Genomic DNA, 18870 nt, shown 5'->3' on the forward strand with positions numbered 1-18870 from the left:
GGCAGCTTGCTAGCTTTTAAGATCCCAGTTGCTACTCACCAAAGTAGGAGGTGGAACAATGTTTTGTATAGTATGTTATGCCAATTGAGCTTGATGTCATGGTACAATTTTTGAGGATGGTTTTGAAAATCTGATCAGTGGCCATGAGAAAAGAATTAATTTACTGACTTTTGGTTGGACTTGTTTCTATTTTGCACATACTATTATATTTCACTTCTCAAAGAACTGGCCATTGAAAACCTTATGAATAACAGTGAAACACTGTCTGATATATATATATAGTACTGGAAAACTTTATTAACAGCCCTGAAACATTTTCTGATATAGTGCCAGAAGATGAGCCCCCTCAGGTCAGAAGGCACTCAAAATATGACTGGGGAAGAGCTGACTCATCATAGTACAGCTGACCTTAATGATGTGGATGGAAAAAAGCTTTAAGGACCTCCATTTGCTGATGTGGCACATTCAAAATGGAAAGAAACAACTGCAAACATCCATTGATAATTGGAACATGGAATATAAAAAGGATAAATCTAGAAAAATTGAAAGTTGTCAAAAATGGACTGGTTTTGGCCATTTTGAATCAGACAGCCATATGACCTACTATGCTGGGAATTACAAATTGAAGAGGAATGGCATGCTTCATTGCCAAAAAGAATGTCTCAAGATCTATCCTGAAGTACAATGCTTTGAGTGATAGGATAATATCTGTATGCCTACAAGGAAGACCTGTTAATACTACTATTATTCAAATTTACCCATCAACCACCAAAGCCAAAGATGAGGAAACTGAAGATTTTTCCAACTTCTGCAGTCTGAAATTGACCAAACATGCACTCAAGACGTGTTGATGATCACTGGTGATTAGAATGCAAAAGTTGGAAACAAAAAAGAATTACCAGTAGTTGGAAAACATGGCCTTGGTGATAGAAATAGCACTGAAGATGGCGTGATAGAATTTCGTAAGACCAAGAACTTATTCATTGCAAATACATTTTTTCAACATAAGTGGTGGCTATACACGTGGACTTCTCCAGATGGAGTACACGGGCATCAGATCAACTACATCTTTGGAAAGAGGCAATGGAGAAGCTCAGTATCTTCAACCAAAACAAGGCCAGGAGCTGATTGTGGAACAGACCATCAACTGCTCATATGCAAGTTCAACTTGAAGTTGAAGACAATTTAAAGAAGTCCACAAGAGCCAAAATATGACCTTGATTATATCCCTCCTGAATTTAGAGACCATCTAAAAAACAGATTTGAAGCAATGAACATCAATGACCAAAAACCAGGGAACTGTAGTATGACATCAAGAACATTACCCATGAAGAAAGCAAAAGGTTATTAAAAAGACAGGAAAGGAAGAAAAGACTAAAAGGGATGTCAGAAGATACTCTGAAACTTGTCCTTGAATGGAGAGTAGCTAAAGCAATTGCAAGAAATGAAAAGATAAAAGAGCTGAACACAAGATTTCAAAGAGCAGCTCGAGAAGACAAAGTCAATTATTATAATGAAATGTGCAAAGGCCTGGAGTTAGGAAACCAAAAGAGAAGAACACGCTCAGCATTTCTCAAGCTGAAAGAACTGGGGAAAAAATTCAAGCCTCAAGTTGCAATATTGAAAAATTCTATGAGCTAAATATTGAATGATGCAAGAAACATCAAAAGAAGATGGAAGGAATACACAGAGTCACTGTACCAAAAAGAATTGGTTGATGTTCATCTATTTCAGGAGGTGGCGTATGTTCAAAAACTGATGGTATTGAAGGAAGAAGAACTTGATGGGACTGCCTTGATTTTCTGGATCTTGCAAGTTTTCCACCTTGAATTCAGTGCAGTCTTCCCACTTTTTTATTTCTCTCTAACCAGAAGGCTGGCGGTTCAGACCCACCAGCCACTCCTTGGAAGGAAGATTGGGCAGTCTATTTCCATAGTAATACCGCCTCAGAAACTCAAGGAGGGGTCACTGTGAGTTGGATCTAACTTGACAGCAGTAAGTTTGAGAGTTGAGTAGTAGAAAATATTTGAGTTTTCTTTCTCTGATAGGCTTCCACCTTACACAGCTCTGACTTTTGCAAGTTTTACTATAAATGTACTATACTAACATTTTTAATCCTACAAAAACCTTATAAAGTATTTTTTATCATCCCCATCTTACAGATGAGAAACTGGGCCTTGGACATTTTAAGAGTGAGTAAGGTTGAGATAAATAATGACTGTTGTTGTTGTTTGCCGTCGAGTCAGCCCCGACTCATAGCGACCCCTCCTTGGGTTTCTGAGGCAGTATCACTACGGAAGTAGGATTGCCCAACCTTGAGGAGTGGCTGGTGGGTTTGAACCGCTAGACTTCTGGTTAGCAGTCAAGTGCTTTTAGCCACTATGCTACCAGAGCTCCCAAATGACTAGGGGCATTTTTACATGCTGTCTGTCATCTAACTTTGATATGTGAATTTAAAATTATATAATTGCCTGAATTGTTTAAAAGGCCCCAAACTGTTAGCTCATGTTGAACCACTAATTTTAATAAACATACATTTCAGAAAGAAATCAGAAAACAATGACTCTAACAAATACCAGTTCTTTGTTCCAAACTCCTAAAAGTTAAACAAATGTATGTCTTCTGTTCTTCTGTAGCTCCCAAATGCCTAATCTAATGTATTACATTCAACAACTGCTTAATAAGTGCTTACTGAATTAGCTAGTACGAACTTTGCATGCATGTATGCAGATGCATTACTATGAAGTATGAATCTTGAAACTTATCAATAAGGCAAAGGAGCACTTGTGGCTTAGTGCCTAAGGCATTTGACTGCTAACCAGAAGGTTGGCAGTTCAAACCCACCAGCCACTCCACAGAAAGAAGACTGGGCAATCTTCTTCTATAAAGATTTACCGCCTTAGAAACCCAAAAGAGGTAGCTATCAGTTGGAATCGAGTCGATGGCAATGAGTTTGGTTTTTCACTTTTGGTTTATCAATAAGGCAAATCTCTTTCCAACTAATGAAATTGTTTGAATTATTATGTAATAACTACCAATTTTATCTGTATTATATTCATTTATTTGGAAAGGTCATATTTGCAATTTTTAGAAAAATTCATAGTTTGGTAATGTAATTCATTTTGCAAAATAATGACGTCAGTAACATAAAATGTCATTAAGTCTTTGGCGAATTGCTGGACAGTAGTATGTAATTTTGTTTGGCTTATCGTAGAGGTGAATAGAACTAGTAGCAAAGAGAGACTGATCATGCTCCAGGGCCATATATCCTTCTAGGCATTTAGAAACCCAATTAATTAAATCACAATATATCCATAATATATGGCATATTTTAAAGAAAACTGCTATAATTATAAAACTGTTTATTGTTCCACATATACATTACCATTTCTTAGAAAGGATCTTCGTGACTGTCCTCCATTAAGTGGAGGTAAGGTCTTCTTTTCCTGGCTGACAAATGTATCCCATTTCACCTTGTCACAGCCGCCTAGTTCCTTGACTTTCTGTAAACAACTTTCCAAGTACTCTACTGGGTCTTCAGGCTTAGAACACATCAGTCCATTCAAAAGGCTCTGAAATACAACCACAAATATGCCCAAGTAAAATATGTTTTAGAACCACTTTAAGAGTGTTATGTCCCATCTTTGAATCTGAGTTGTGTATGTTCTTCTTAAAGATACCGCCTCAGAAACTCAAGGAAAGGGTGACTATGAGTCAGAACCAACTTAATGGCAGTGAGTTTGGTTTTGGAGTTTTTGTATTCGTCTCATCTGCATTTTAATAAACAATCAGATTTGAAACTGAGTAAGTAAGATAACTCCTCAAATTCTTGATCAATTACAGTATTTTTTGCATTTAATGCACCATGTAAATAACATACACATGCATATAACTCACATAGCACACATAGGTGACTAAGTGGGAGGGGACTGCATGGTTTGGAAAAACATAGCATGAACACGTTATTCAGTTTGGGGCCTTTTAAACATTCAGGCAATTATATAATTTAAAATGCACATATCAAAGTTAGATGACAGACAGCATGTAAAAATGCCCCTAGTCATTATTTATCTCACCCTTACTCACTCTTAAAATGTCCAAGCCCCAGTTTCTTCATCTGTAAAATGGGGATAATAAAAAAATACCTTATAAGGTTTTTGTAGGATTAAAATTGTTAACGTTTGTATAGTACATTTACAGTAAAATTGCAAAAATCAGAGCTGTGTAAGGTGGAAGCCTGTCAGAGAAAGAAAACTCAAATATTTTCTACTACTCAACTCTCAAACTCACTACTCAAGTTAGATCCAACTCACAGTGACCCCTCCTTGAGTTTCTGAGGCGGTATTACTACGGAAATAGACTGCCCAATCTTCCTTCCGAGGAGTGGCTGGTGGATCTGAACCGCCAGCCTTCTGGTTAGAGAGAAAAAAAAAAAAGTGGGAAGACTGCACCGTATTCAAGGTGGAAAACTTGCAAGATCCAGAAAATCAAGGCAGTCCCATCAAGTTCTGGCTCTAACAGGTTTCACTGTATCAGTGCCTGGTACATGGTTAAGTGCTCATTAGAAATTTCTTCTAAGGCCCCAGGTTGGATCCCTCCTCTGTGTTCCCATGATACTCAGCATAAAATGTCATAATTGTCATTTTTTCTGAAACAATTTGCTTTCTGTGTCAAGTTTCCTCTTCTAAACTATAAACTCTTCAATAGCACAGAGTGGGTTTTCTTTATCTTTCAATCCCTAGCACCTGAAACTTTCTTTGACACACAGTAGGAGTATACTGAACTGTTTTCTGATTAGGAGAAAAAAAAATCATGAACAAAGTGCTATTTCCTATGTAATTAGTGACCATAATATCCATTGAGATTAAATAGCAAAAAAAAAAAAAAAATGTATGATCTTGTTATGAGCTCTAGTAGCGTAGTGCCTAAGGCACTTGACTGCTAACCAGAAGGTTGGTGGTTCAAATCCACCAGCCACTCCTCGGAATGAAGATGGAGCAATCTACTTCCGTAGTGATACTGCCTTGGAAACCCAAGGAGGGCTCACTATGAGTCAGGTCCAACTTGACGGCACATAACAACAACAACAACAGTGTTCAATATGTTGCATGTCCTAATTTTAAAAAATGCCACAAGTTTGGAAATGCTGACTCATGGGAAATAGACAGGTATGCCAAATAATTTCCTTTAGGGTATTTCATGTAAAAAAACAGAGAATGAGTATCACATATGTAGATTATTAATGGACAAAACACACTCTATAAAGATTATCTTCCCTAAATATTTTATTTTCAAATTATTCCTGCATGATTTGCTAGACCTGGTAGGCAATCCTTACTAGGTGCATCTGTTTTCTGAAATCCTAAATAGTATGAGTTAGAGTGTGTGACTCTGTCAGAAAAGATCAATGGAGAGAGTGGGAGTAACTAACCTAAGCATCTGCATCTAATTTCTGTGTCAAATTCTGGGCTATACACACAGACACAGCCCTACATTCACATTCTTTCTATAATGATATCACGAATATTGAGGCAGTACTTACTCTGTGTCAAGACCTCTACTAAGCACTTCATATGTATCATCTTCTCTAATGCACTTTCAGTACTTTGTGGCATTATAACTCCCATTTTTAAGATCCAGAAATCATTGCTCAAAAATGTTAGTGACTTGCTCAAAGTTAATCAACTAAAAAAGTGCTAGGTTCAAGATTCCAGCTCAGATGTTCCTGATCTCAAAACCCATATATTCCCCCCTCTACATCCTGTCAGAATATGACATGGGATAAAAGAAAATGCCACTTCTCTGTGTTCCATTGTCTTAGTTCTCTAGTGCTGCTATAACAGAAATACCACAAGTGGGTGGCTTTAACAAATAGAAATTTATTTTTTACAGCTTCTTGTTGTTGTTATGTGCCATCGAGTCGGACCCGACTCATAGCGACCCCTCCTTGGGTTTCCGAGGCAGTATCACTACGGAAGTAGGATTGCCCAACCTTCCTTCCGAGGAGTGGCTGGTGGGTTTGAACCGCCAGCCTTCTGGTTAGCAGTCAAGTGCTTTAGCCACTATGCTACCAGAGCTCCTTTCACAGCTTAGGAGGCTATAAAGTCTGAGTTCCAGGTGCCAGCTCTAAGGGAAGGATTTCTCCCTCTGTCTGCTCTTGAGGAAGGTCCTTATTCCTTGGCTTCTTGGTGATCTTCATGGCATCCATTTTCTCGCATTTCTGCTTGTCCTAATCAGCTCTTTTTATATCTTGTAAGACAAACCAAAAAACCAACCTCACTGCCATCTAGGTGATTCAATTCATAGTGACCCCTCCTTGGGTTTCTGAGGCAGTATCTCTATGCAAGTAGATTGCCCAGTCTTCTTTCCGAGGAGTGGCTGGTGGGTTTGAACTGCCAACCTTCTGGTTAGCAGTCAAATGCCTGAGGCACTAGGAACACACCCTGTATTAAACCTGCCTCATTAACATAAAAAAGGTAACCCATTCCCAAATGGGATTAAAACTATAGGCATAGAGTTAGGATTTACAACGCATATTTTGGGGGGACACAATTCAATCCCTAACATCCATACATAATCTAAGGAGCCCTGGTTGCACAGTGGTTAAAGCTCTCAGCTTTTCACCAAAAGATTGGCATTTCTAACCTACCAGCTGCTCTGCAAGAGAAAGATGTGGCAATCTGTTCCTATAAAGATTACAGCCTTGGAAACCCTATGGGGTAGTTCTACTCTGTTCTATAGGGTTTCTATGAGCTATAATTGACTTGATGCCAGTGGGTTTGGGGTTTTTTTGGTTAATACATAATATGACTATAGTATAAACCACTTGAGAAGAAAGATCAGGGGTTTCATTTCTCTTTTAGGCCTACTAGTGCAACTTAAGAGGAGCTCTGGTGGTATAGTGGTTGAGGCATTTGACTGCTCACCAAAAGGTTGGTGGTTTGAACCCACTAGCTGCTCCACAGCAGAAAGATGAGGCAGTCTGCTTTCATAAAGATTTACAGCCTTAGAAACCCAATGGGGGTTGCTATCAGTTGGAACCAACTCAATGGCAGTGAGTTTGGTTTTGAGTTTTGGAGTGCCACTTAAGGGTAATGGGTATGGGGTTCTTTGTTTTTGTTTATTTTTTGGTTATTGCCTAAAATAAGGAGCTATGGTGGCGTAATGGTTAAGAGCCAGGCTATTAACTGAAAGGTCAGTGGTTCAAACATGTCAACAGCTCCAGGGGAGAAAAACCTGGTGACTTCCCATAAAGACTGCAACCTAAGAAACCCTATAGGGGCAATTCTGCTTTGTCTTATAGGGTTGTTACAAGGAGAAATCAATTTATTGTCACACAACTACAACAACATTGCCTAAAATAGTGAACAACCAAAAAAACCAAAGCCACTGTCATCGAGTCTACTCCAACTCATGGCAACACCATGAGTTACAGAGTAGAACTACACTCCATAGAGTGTTCTTGGATGCAATCTTAATGGAAGCAGATCACCAAGTGTTTCTTCCACAGTTGGTTCAAATGACCAACATTTAACTTAATAGTTGAGTACAAACCATCTGGGCTACCTATGAACCCTAAATTAGTGAACACATGCCATGAATACTTGTTGACTGGAAACTATACACTTCTGGTCTCCCAAAGGGAGCTCTGGTGCTTCAGTGGTTAAAGCATTTGAGTGCTAACCCAAAGGTCTGTGGTTCGAATCCACCAGACACTCCATGGAAGAACGATGAGGCAGTCTGCTTGCAGGAAGTTTTACAGCCTTGGAAACCTTGTAAGGCAGTTCTACTCTATACAGTTAGAATCTATAACTGGAATTGATTGGATGGTAGTGGTTTTTTTTTAAGGCTCCCAAAACAAAACTGACTGCCAAGGTCATTGGTTTTAAAAAGAAGAGGGATGGGTTCTAGTGCCTCATTTAAATTCTGTCCTTTAACAGGTAGCCACTATCAGGGATGGAAGAGAATCTGCAGACATTACCTATGTGTGGAGTTAGCCCTTCGAGGTTTTGAATAATCTAATTTGGCTTTGCACCATATTCAAATTAATTGCCAAATTTCTGCTGTAAAGTACACTAGTGCAAAATCAACAGATAAAACAGGTTATCTAAAGAACTCACCAGAAGATCAAGGGAAAGTGTTATGTTTTATTTTTAGCATTCAGTCTAAAAATGGAAATGGGTTTCAAACTTTAACCTACCAGAAAGAAATTTACTATTTAGCTGATGGGATGTCTCAAATCAGGAAGAAATCAGAAAAGGTCCATTAGATATATTTAGTTGTTTGACAACATGTAGATTTAACAATTGGTCACTTTATCTGTAATGGAATCTAATGTCTACAACTGGAGGGCCAATGCTTTGGATTTGATAGTTACCTAATTGTTAAACTTTGTATACTGACAGTATTGTGATTTTGAGGGGGAAAATCCAATTTTATTTTAAAGCTTTTGATTTTGCTGTCTACACTCATCACATGGAGAGTTGCCACATTTTGCTTCCTGATTGCACTGTGCACAGCACAGATGCACCTTAGTGGAAGAACAGAGCCTTTGGAGGCCACCAGCAGGGCCCTTCCATCTTTCTATTGTCCAGGAATGAATAATCTAAATTTTGCCTAAGCAGGTTGTTTCCTTTTCTGGGTTTGCACTATTCTAAAATATACCATTCATATGCTGAAAAGTCAACACAAGGCGTAACACACGGACAAAAAATGCCTGCCATCAATGATGTGCATACACAGTGTAGATTTTCATAAACAAACTACCAAACATTCTCTGTGGTTTTCTTCCACAGAGGAAGAAAAAGGTATCCATATGTATAAAGAAAAGAGATGTACTCTTTAGCAGTACTTTGCAATCAGGTGACCCTCCTGAATGAAATGATCTCAGTAGTAATAATTGTGACAAAAATCTTCAGTTCTTCTTGTCTGTATTTACTTTTTGAAAATACATATAAAAAAGAAAAATTCTTAACAAGAATCTTGCACACTCCCGAGACCTGTCCTTTCCCAATACAACTTGACTATTTGCATGCATGAGTTGCTGGATTTGTGCTTCACATACCAGTGTTAAGCTCAGTGGAAGTTTACCTGGAAATCTTAGCTTAGATGGATCTTGGATGAATCTTGACTTACAGAGGTGAGAGAAAATGAAGGTCGGTAATTAGGGCGACCATTTTAAAGATAGTTTGGGGAATTGGGGCAAAATAATTTTTTCCAAGTGTTGTTTTTTCATTCTTAAAAAAAAAAAAAAAAAAAAATAAAAAAGAATAACTAAAACCTTTAGGAAATCATCCTTGGGGATGTGGGACCAAGTTTGCAACGAAAGGATTTTCCCTTTCAGGTCCACCCTAAAGAACTTGGCTTGCTCCCCGCACTCCCCTTTTAATAATAATAATAATAATAATAATAATAAACCTAAGCAAAAGCCTGTAGGAGTCAGGAATGTTTTAAAATTCAAATACCGAGAGGAGGAAAAAGCTAACGAGCCGCCGAGCCGAGACGGAGGCTGTAGCTTAACAACTAACCCAAGGTTTCTTAGTTCATTAAGCCTTCTCTCTCACATTCTCCAAGTGTCCTCCAACATTTTCCTCTATCCTGAGTCCCCAGTGCAGATGATGCCGCGATGCAGGCTGCAGACCAAGCAACAGGCGTTACGTCTGCCTCGCCCCTCCCCGACCCCCTATCTTTAGTTGGGCTGGGCAGGGTAGGCGACTGATGCTCAGGGGTGGCAGGGAGAAAGACGACCCTTCCAAGGCGACGGAAAAACGTGCTCAAGAGTTCATTAACCAAAAGCGCAGAGCGACGTTGGGTCCCTGTCACCAGAGAGGTAGCGCTGCACTTGATGGGTTGAGATTTGTGTTTTTGCATCTCCATCTCCTTCCTCCATGCTAACCCTGGAGAAGGTAGCTTTCGTCCACGCTTCCCCCCTTAACTGCTAGGTCCGGAGCCTCTGCGAGTGAAGGGACCAGGGCTCTAAATCCTTCACTTTCGAGTCCTTGCTCGTTGCTGGACGCCAGCGTACCCACCTGGCCTGGCCCTCGCCCCCAGAGAGCACCTCCTGGCCGCTGTCTGCAACCAACTCTGGGTGTCCACATTTGAGGGGTGCGCTTGGAGACAGAACCTGTCTCCAAGACTGAAACTTGATCGGCGAGATGCAGGCTTCTGAGCCTAGGCATCGGACAAGGTCCCTGGCAATCCGCGGAAAAGGCACCGACCCTTGGGGGAGCGGGCGAGTGAGCGCCTGCAAGCCCCTTCACTTTCATGCACCGCGTGGGGAAGATGTGATGGGGCGCGGCTCCTCACCCCGAATCCCAGAGGCGCCCTCCCTCGACTCTTCGACCGTCTCACGACCCTCTCCCAGCCCTTAGCCCCCTACCTCGAAAAGCTGAGGAATTTCTCTCCGGGTCAGATACTCCTTGGCATCGTTAGTGTTCATGGCTGTGCCACGCGTGCAGCGGAGCGCGAGGTGGATACTCCCGGGCTGCGGCGACCAGGTTTGGGGCTGGTAGGGTCGTAGCTAAAAACGCGTGCAGTCCCTCCCTCTCACACTCACTCACGCTCAGTCTTCTCGGTCTCAGCGAAAAATAGGGCTCCCTTCGCCTCTCCCCGAGGGTGGAGGTCTCCGCGCTCCCGCCGCCCCCGCCTCGGTGCAGGTCCCCGCGCCGAGCTGCGGACTCCGTGCAGCAGCGCCGCGGCTTCCCTGGCTCCTAAGCAGCCCGAGCGCCAGGGGAGGGGCTGAGGGCGGGGCGGAGGGCGGACAGAACCCCCAGACTGGAGGCAGCAGCCCGCCCGCCTGCCTCTCCGCTCCGCGCCGCGCCCTCCGCGCTCCTTGGAGCCAGGTCTGCTGCGGCCTCCAGTCACGCTACGCGGGCGGGCGCAGGGTGCGGAGGTGGGAACACGGGCGCGCGCGGGGAACTCGCAGCCACAACTCTTGATGCAGCACCGCAGCTAGAGTGCGACGCTTCCCTCCGCGCGCCACCCCTGGGACGCAGCGACCCTGGACCGGGTGGCCAAGGCAATAGGGTAGGGTCTCTCGGAAGCTGCTGCCCTTTGCTTCTTCTGATCTTGTGTGTGCACACACACACACATACACACACAAACGGCTCCTCTTGCATCCCCAAGGAGCTTCCATGAACAAACTCAATAGTCACACAATTTATAGTTTACCCCTAAGGGTACTTACTGAATCTTTCATGGTAGGTGGAATCCAGGCCCTTTGAAATATCTAATTCTTAAGTATCTCTTTCCTTCAGGCAATTTTGTTAGTTGGTTTCTAATTTTTCCTTGTGAGGGTCACAAATCCTTACAGACTTCATTATAAGGCCTTGAATTGAGCCTGAAATCTTCATTAACCAAAGGGTTAATAAATGTGCCATCAGTCAGACCCCGACTCATAGCGACCCCTCCTTGGGTTTCCCAGGTAGTATCACTACGGAAGTGGATTGCCCAACCTTCCTACCCAGGAGTGGCTAGTGGGTTTGAATCGCCAGCCTTCTGGTTAGCAGTCAAGTGCCTCAGGCACTATGCTACCAGAGCTCCTGGGTTAATAAATGTTGTTGTTATTATGCACCATAGAGTCAGACCGGACTCAAAGACCCCTCCTTGGGTTTCTGAGGCAATATCACTGTGGAAGTAGATTGCCCAACCTGCCTTCCCAGGAGTGGCTGGTGGATTTGAACCCCCAGCCTTCTGGTTAGCAATCAAGTTCCTTAGGCACTACTCTACCAGAGCTCCTTGGGTTAATAAATAGTCCTAGTTAATTATCTTTATGGAGAGGAGTGGAAAGTAAGGGAGAGCTGTATGTAGTGGTGGTGGTGTTGCTCTGTTGTTAGGTTGCCATTGAGTCATTTTGACTATAGAGATCCCATGTGACCAAGTAAAACTGCCCCCATAGGGTTTCCTAAGCTTAGGAACTCACCAGATCTCTCTCCCACAAAGCTGCTGGGTGGGTTCCAACTACCAACCTTTCATTTAGCAGCCCAGAGCTTAACCTTTGTCCTACCAGGCTCCTCCATGGAGGTCAGGACACCACTTAAATTGGACAAGTGCTTAGTAGGTGGGGTGGGTGGATATGCATTAGAACTCAGGAGGGTGTAGTTAGTGGACTGTGGGCCATTAGAGCACCATGGGTGAATATGGACAGGTGAACGAAGGCACTGCTAACTGAGCTACTTCCTGTTACAGATTTTTGTCAAGGTGAATTCTCATCCTAACTCCCAAGGTGACTCATTTCCCTCATCAAGATGTCCCTTCATTGCTTGTTTGTGAGATGGTCCATCTTTGTGAGAATGTGGTCTCAAATTGTGTGTAAGGCCTAAAACTGTAGAAGCGTGTATACAAGAGAAAATGAGGTTCTGGAGGCACCAGCATCTGGGGTCTGGACAGAGAGAGAGAGAGAGCCCACACTGCAACTGCTTAAAAAAAAAAAAAAAGTCTGAATGTCCATTTCAAGGTCTGGTTTGCAGACCTTTTCTTGGTTCTATTTCCTGTCACACAGCAACTGCTATTCAAGCCTTGATTATAGTTGTTTTATCTAAGAAAAGGAACTCAAGAATTCATTAGTTTAGTAAAGTAAATGAAGTTTTCCAAACACTTGTGATACCATATGTATCCTTAGATGAGGCAAGTATTTCAGTTTTGTGGAAACTGACTTCTGCCCTTAGAATATGCTACACCAGTTAGAGTCCCAGCTTCTGACATTTCTTTACTTTATTTAAGATCAAGTTACAGCAGTAGTGAAAGCATGGTCTCTTCCCTGTAGCAACACTGTTTTTTTAAAAAACAAGATCCCTAGCACGAAGGTTTTCTTTAAAAGCAGGCAGAGCTGAAGTGAGCTGCCCAGACCGGAAGAGGTAACTTTCTATAGAATTTTTCAAGGTCATCCTTTATAGCAAGAATCTGGCAGAGCACAGCTCACATCTCTCTCCTCTTCTGGTCCTGGTCTTTGAATAGATACATGATTCTAAGCATACTTTAGTGCAGCTCATCAACTGATGGGCAACTTGCTTGTACAGAGAGAGTGGACAAAGAAAACTCCATTGCACTATGAATTCTAGATGGCCTGAAAACTGTAAAAAATGGAGATATGGCAAGTTTCCAGCAGTTAGCTTTATGCATTGACAAACAGTGCTTTTTTGGTATGTTCCAGAGTGGAGAGAGATGTGTGAAAGAGGCAAGATGTTACTAATTACTTTTGCAAAGGGAGTGAAGCTTTGCAGGGAAGGGCTATGTAAGGGACGTCTAATGCTTAAAAAGTCCCTGAGTGGTACAAACACTTTGTGCTCAACTACTAACCTAAAGTTGCAGATTCAAACCTATCCAGTGACACCATGGAAGAAAGTCCTGTGAATCTGTTTCCATAAAGATTACAATCAAGAAAACCCTTTGGAAAAGTTACAGTTACTGTAACTATAACAGTTACAGTTACTTTGGAACAGTTACAGTTCTACCCTGTAACACATGGGGTTGCCATGAGTTGGAATCCACTCTAAGGCAATAAGGTTAAAAAAAAAAAAAGTTTAAAAGCCATGTTGATGATTGGGAAGGAAGGACAAAACAAAAATGCAAACTTGTCATGGGAAAGCTGGCCTGACATTTCCTGTGATGAAATTCTTATGGATATTACATGATATAAAAGTATATAAAAATCTCATGACCTTTTGCCCCCCTCCCCTTTTTTTTTACTCAGGGACTCATTCCAATGGGAAAGAGTGGAGAAATCCAACCAATGAAAATGATTACAGTATGTCAGGTGTCTCAGAATGGAATTCTTCTGTTCCCACTTTCAGAGAGTTGTGGGGTTCTGAAATATGCCAACAAACAAGACAGACATGATCCCTGCAGAAAAGAAACATATTCTACAGGTGAGTGGGCAGATGAACAATAAGCAAATGACATACACAAACAGCATCAAACCAGGCAGATAAACAGCAACAACAACAATAACAAAAAGACAGCAATAGCTAGAACATTAGAGCATATCAGATAGTGTGATCATGAAAATCAAATGGAGTTAACTCTGTTGATTTGAAGCAAGGAAGCAAAGGAGACAGAGAGTCCAGACTTGTTTGTTGGGAGTGGCAAAGGAAGTGGGAATTGAGAATAACCACTGGGATGATGACTAGGACTTTCCAAAAGACCAGACATCCTTGAGGAGGAGGCTCTTGGTGGTAATATTCCCTGGACATCCCTAGAGAGAGCTCACTATTGACACAGAGGCAAAAGACCAAGCCTACTCTGTATTACTCAAGTATCTACAAGCAGGAACCATTTGCCCCATTCATATAGAGAGTCACCACTCATCTGTCAGTTTGTCATACTATAGTGGCTTGCATGTTGCTGTAATGCTGGATGCTATGATGTTGGTATTTCAAATACCGTCAGGGTCACCTTTCTTTGACCCTCTAGCTCTTGGCCTGGCCTCTACCCTGCTAGGGGAGTGTTACAAAGCTCTTTTAGCTCTGCCGATAGGTGCACCCCTCTCCACCAGCAAGCCTCTTGTCCACGTGCACTCAGCTCTCTTGCTCCATAGGCCAGCAATCCTGCCTCTCTGTCTCTCACTGGTCTCTTGGTTCAGCTCCTGTCATCTCAGCACAGCTGTTGTCCCAGTGCAGCCGTTGTCTCAGCACCGCAATCTTGGGTCCAAGGATGTGCTCTAATCCTGGCTGGTCTTTCTTGCTGGTAATGAGATTCTCCCGTTCCACCTCTTGGATGGCTCATTAACCCTAGCAGAATGGTAAAACTGACTAAGCCTCACATTAAGGCTCCATACACCTTGTTTGTATAGCCCTACCCCCAACAGGGTGTCATGTACCTTATTTACATAATTATTAAGTTACTCAGTCCCCTTGATGGGCCACCACATCTCACATTTGCATAATCCCACTCAGTCATCTGATAGGAGTCACAAAGACCATGTCTAGAAGAACCATACTAAGTAGTTCACTGCACTGCAAGCACCATTCTAATGTGTGAATGAATGAGAGTTCCAGGTTTACTGTGCTCTCACTAATAAGGAATTATATTTTTATTATTCATTTCATCTTAATAGATAAAAATTATTGCTGTTACTATGTGCCATCAAATTTATTACAACTTGTAGCAACCTGCTAGGGCAGAGTAGAACTGCTCCATAGGGTTGCCTAGGCTGTAATCTATATAAAAGCAGACAGCCACATCTTTCTCCTGCAGAGCAGCTGGTAGGTTCCAACTGCTAACCTTTTTGTTAGCAGTGGCTGCTTAACCACTGGGCCACAGAGCTCAATTATTTGCAAAGCTGTCTGTGCCTTCACTAGGCTCTCAGTGCTTTTCAGAAAGGATTTACCTTTCTGTCCAGTACAGTGCCTGCCATGGTGTCTTACACATTGTGAGACCTGTTGTATGAGGCATTATATCACTTCATCTCACTTAATTCTCACAATGGTACCTTGAAGTAGATATTATTTTCCACTTTTGGTTGAGAAGAGAATATATTTGTGTGTCACATCACATAACTAGAAACTGATTGAACTATATACAGAAAAATCAATATTAGATGAATTTCAGACCTGAATGTGAACATTAAAACAATAAAGTTTTTTGAGAAAACCTAAGAGAATATGTTTGTGATCTTAGAGTAGAAAAACAAAGTTCTTAATGGGACATGAAAAACATTAATAATAAAAGGATAATGATAAATTGAACTACATTACAAGTAAGAACTTGGATTCCTTAAAAGACACCATTAAGAGAGTAAAAAGGCATCCTATCAAGTGAGAGAAGACATTTGAAATACATATATCCAATAAACCAAAAATAAATAAATAAATAAAAACCCAAACCTGTTGCCATTGAGTTCATTCCAATTCATAGTAACCCTATGGGTACAGAATAGGAAGAATACTGAAAGTACCACGGACTGCCAGAAGAACAAACAAATCTGGCCTGGAAGAAGAGCAGCCAGAATGCCCCTTGGAAGCAAGAATGGCCAGACTTTGTCTCACCTGCTTTAGCATGTCGTCAGAAGGGACCATTTCCTGGAGAAGGATATCATGCTTAGTAAAGTGGAGGGTCGGTGAAAAAGGGGAAGGCCCTCAACAAGATGGATTGACACCGTGGCTGCAACTATGGGCTCAAGTAAAGCAAGGATTTTGGGGATGGTGCATGACTGGACAGTGTTTCGTCCTGTTGCACGTAGGGTCCCTATATGACTTCACAGTGGCCAACAAGAACAACATAAGGTTTCCAAGATTGTAATCTCAGACTGCCAAATCTTTCTCCCACAGAGCAATTGGTGGGTTCAGACCACCAACCTTTGGTTAGCAGCCAAGCGCTTAACCACTGTGCCACCAGGGCTCTTATGTCCAGTAAAGTACTCAAATATATAAAGGACTACCAATTTATCAGAAAAGGGCAATACAACAGAAATACAGGCAAAAGACTTGAGCAGACACTTCACAAAAGAAGGTATCCAAATGACCAAATGACCAGTAAATGTGAAAAGGAAATATAGTTCATTAGTCATTAGAAAAATACAAATTAAAACCACAATTGGATAATGCTGTACATCTATCAGAATGGTTAAATTGAAAAACATAGTAAATACCAAGTCTTGGTGAGATGTGGAGAATTAGAACCCACATACACTACTGAGGGAGCATAAACTTGAACAATCACTTTGGAAGACTTTGTAAATAACTATTAAAACTCAATATATGTACATTTAAAAAAAAAGAAAAAAAGCTCATTGCCCTCGAGTCAGATCTGACTCATAGTGACGCCTCCTTGGGTTTCTGAGGCCCAATCTTCCTTATAAGGAGTGGCCGGTGGGTTTGAACTGCCAGCCTTCTGGTTAGCAGTCAAATGCCTTAGGCACTACGCCACCAGAGCTCCCTAATATATGTGTATATATATATATATATATAATGAAGGTTGGGCAATCTACTTCTGTAGTGATACTGCCTTGGAAACCCAAGGAGGGATTGCTATGAGTCAGATCCGACTCAACAGCAATGAGTTTGGGGTTTTTTTGGTTTATATGTACATATATATTTACCAGAAGATACATACTAAAATTTTCATAGAAGCACAATTTGAAACAGCCCCAAACTGGAACTACTCAAATGTTCAAGAAGACTATTCTACTTCATGGATAATTATTAGTAAAATATTTCATTATAAATAATTTATTAATAGTTTATTTACAAAATACTATAAGCCTTGAGAATCACCAGCCTATAAATGCATGTAACAATATTGATGAATCTTATAAATATAATATTGAATAAGCTTCAGAAGCAAAAGATACAGACTACATCATTCCATTTATATGAAGTACAAATACAGGCTGAACTAATCTATTCCATTAGAAGTCAGGGTAGTGGTCACCTTTAGAGGAGTGAAGCAACCAACAGGGAACTCCTTAAGAGGTTTTGGGGGGTACTTCCTGTATTCTGTTCCTTGATGTGAGTGCAGGTTACACAGGTTCATTTTGTGAAAATACATTCAGCTGTATAAATAGGACATGTACACTTTTCTATATGCATATTACATTTTATAAAGAGTTATAAATTAAAAAGTAAAAGTTGCAACGTATAGGATTCAAATCCAAGATAAGGTCACCCTTTGATTTCATGCACTCCGACCTGCCCCATGATATTTCATCATTCATTAAGCAGACCTTGAAGTGAACTTGCAATCTGTGGCTCTCTACTTATGTCTTTTTATTGGACTTATAGTGAAATTGCTACTATAGGCACTACATTGTTTGCAGGCAATATTTTGTTTCCAGATTAGTCTGTCTCCCTGGTTCTGAGCTACTCACCAGCAGGCACCAAAGCCCAGAAATCTTTGTATTCCTAGTGCTTTTGACAATGCCTGGCCCAAAATAAGTACACATAAGTGCAGGAATGAAATATCTATATCTATACCTGTAGAATGCTTAGGGTTCAGTCAAAGAAATTTAGAAAGTTACACTAGCAAGAAAAGCAAGATTTTTATTATTATTTCAAATAAATATGTTGAAAATAACCTCAAAGAGTAATTGCCATTTTGATTTTTCATCTGAGAGTGCATTTAGGTGGTAGCTCAAGCAATACATTTTTAATGTTTAGTAATACTATGGCTTATAAATACATGATCACAACGAAAATAGTGTTTAATAAGAATTCATCTGCTCTGCAGTATTTGTTGAGTACCTACTATGTGCCTGGTGTTGCTGGCCCTGCTGTGCTGCCAGACACAAAGGAAACTGAAGTACACATGAGGAGCACCCATCTATGAAGAAGGAGCTCTGGTGGTGCTGTGGTTAAGGCATGGGGCTGCTAACCTAAAGGTTGGCAGTTTGAACCCACCAGCCACTCTGGAGAAGAAAGATGAGTCAGTCTGCTTCCATAAAGATTTACAGCCTTGGAAACCCAATGGGATTCACTACGAGTTGCCTTGATAGCAGTAGATTTGGGTTTGTTTGTTTATTTGTTTGTTTTTTGGAATCTATGAAGGGAAGGCAATGAACAGTAGGCATCATAAATAAGAATATTTTGTTGTTGTTGTTGTTGTCAGGTGCCATTGAGTCAGCTCCAACTCATAGCGACCCTATGTACAACACACTGAAACACTGCCTGGTCTTGTGCCATCCTCAACAATTCTTGCTATACTTGAGCCCATCGTTTCAGCCACTGTTTCAATCCATTTTGTTGAGAGTCTTCCCCTTTTTTGCCAAACCTCCACTTTACTAAGCATGATATCCTTCTCCAAGGACTAGGCCCTTCTGACAACATGACCAAAGTAGAAGTCTGGCCACTCTCATTTCCAAGGAGCATTCTGGCTGCTCTTCCTCCAGGCCAGATTTGTTTGTTCTTATGGCAGTCTGAGGTACTTTCAGTATTCTTT

The 18870-nt window shown here is 41.2% G+C and overlaps 1 protein-coding gene across 1 annotated transcript in view; it reads right to left on the reverse strand.

Moving 5' to 3' along the window:
- Nucleotides 1-10438, reverse strand: part of AK5 (adenylate kinase 5) — a 483936-nt gene extending 473498 nt beyond the window's left edge. The window contains exons 1-2 of the mRNA XM_007946496.2: nt 10379-10438; nt 3386-3572 (exon numbers count right to left, since the gene is read on the reverse strand). Of these exons, the coding sequence (XP_007944687.1) occupies nt 3386-3572; nt 10379-10438 (247 nt within the window). The remainder of the gene's footprint in view (nt 1-3385; nt 3573-10378) is intronic.
- Nucleotides 10439-18870: the final 8432 nt, after the last annotated feature.

This window comes from Orycteropus afer, unplaced genomic scaffold (assembly GCF_000298275.1).
Source record: "Orycteropus afer afer isolate SDZICR_OR568_19922 unplaced genomic scaffold, OryAfe1.0 scaffold00164, whole genome shotgun sequence".
In the NCBI taxonomy this organism is placed as follows: domain Eukaryota; kingdom Metazoa; phylum Chordata; class Mammalia; order Tubulidentata; family Orycteropodidae; genus Orycteropus; species Orycteropus afer.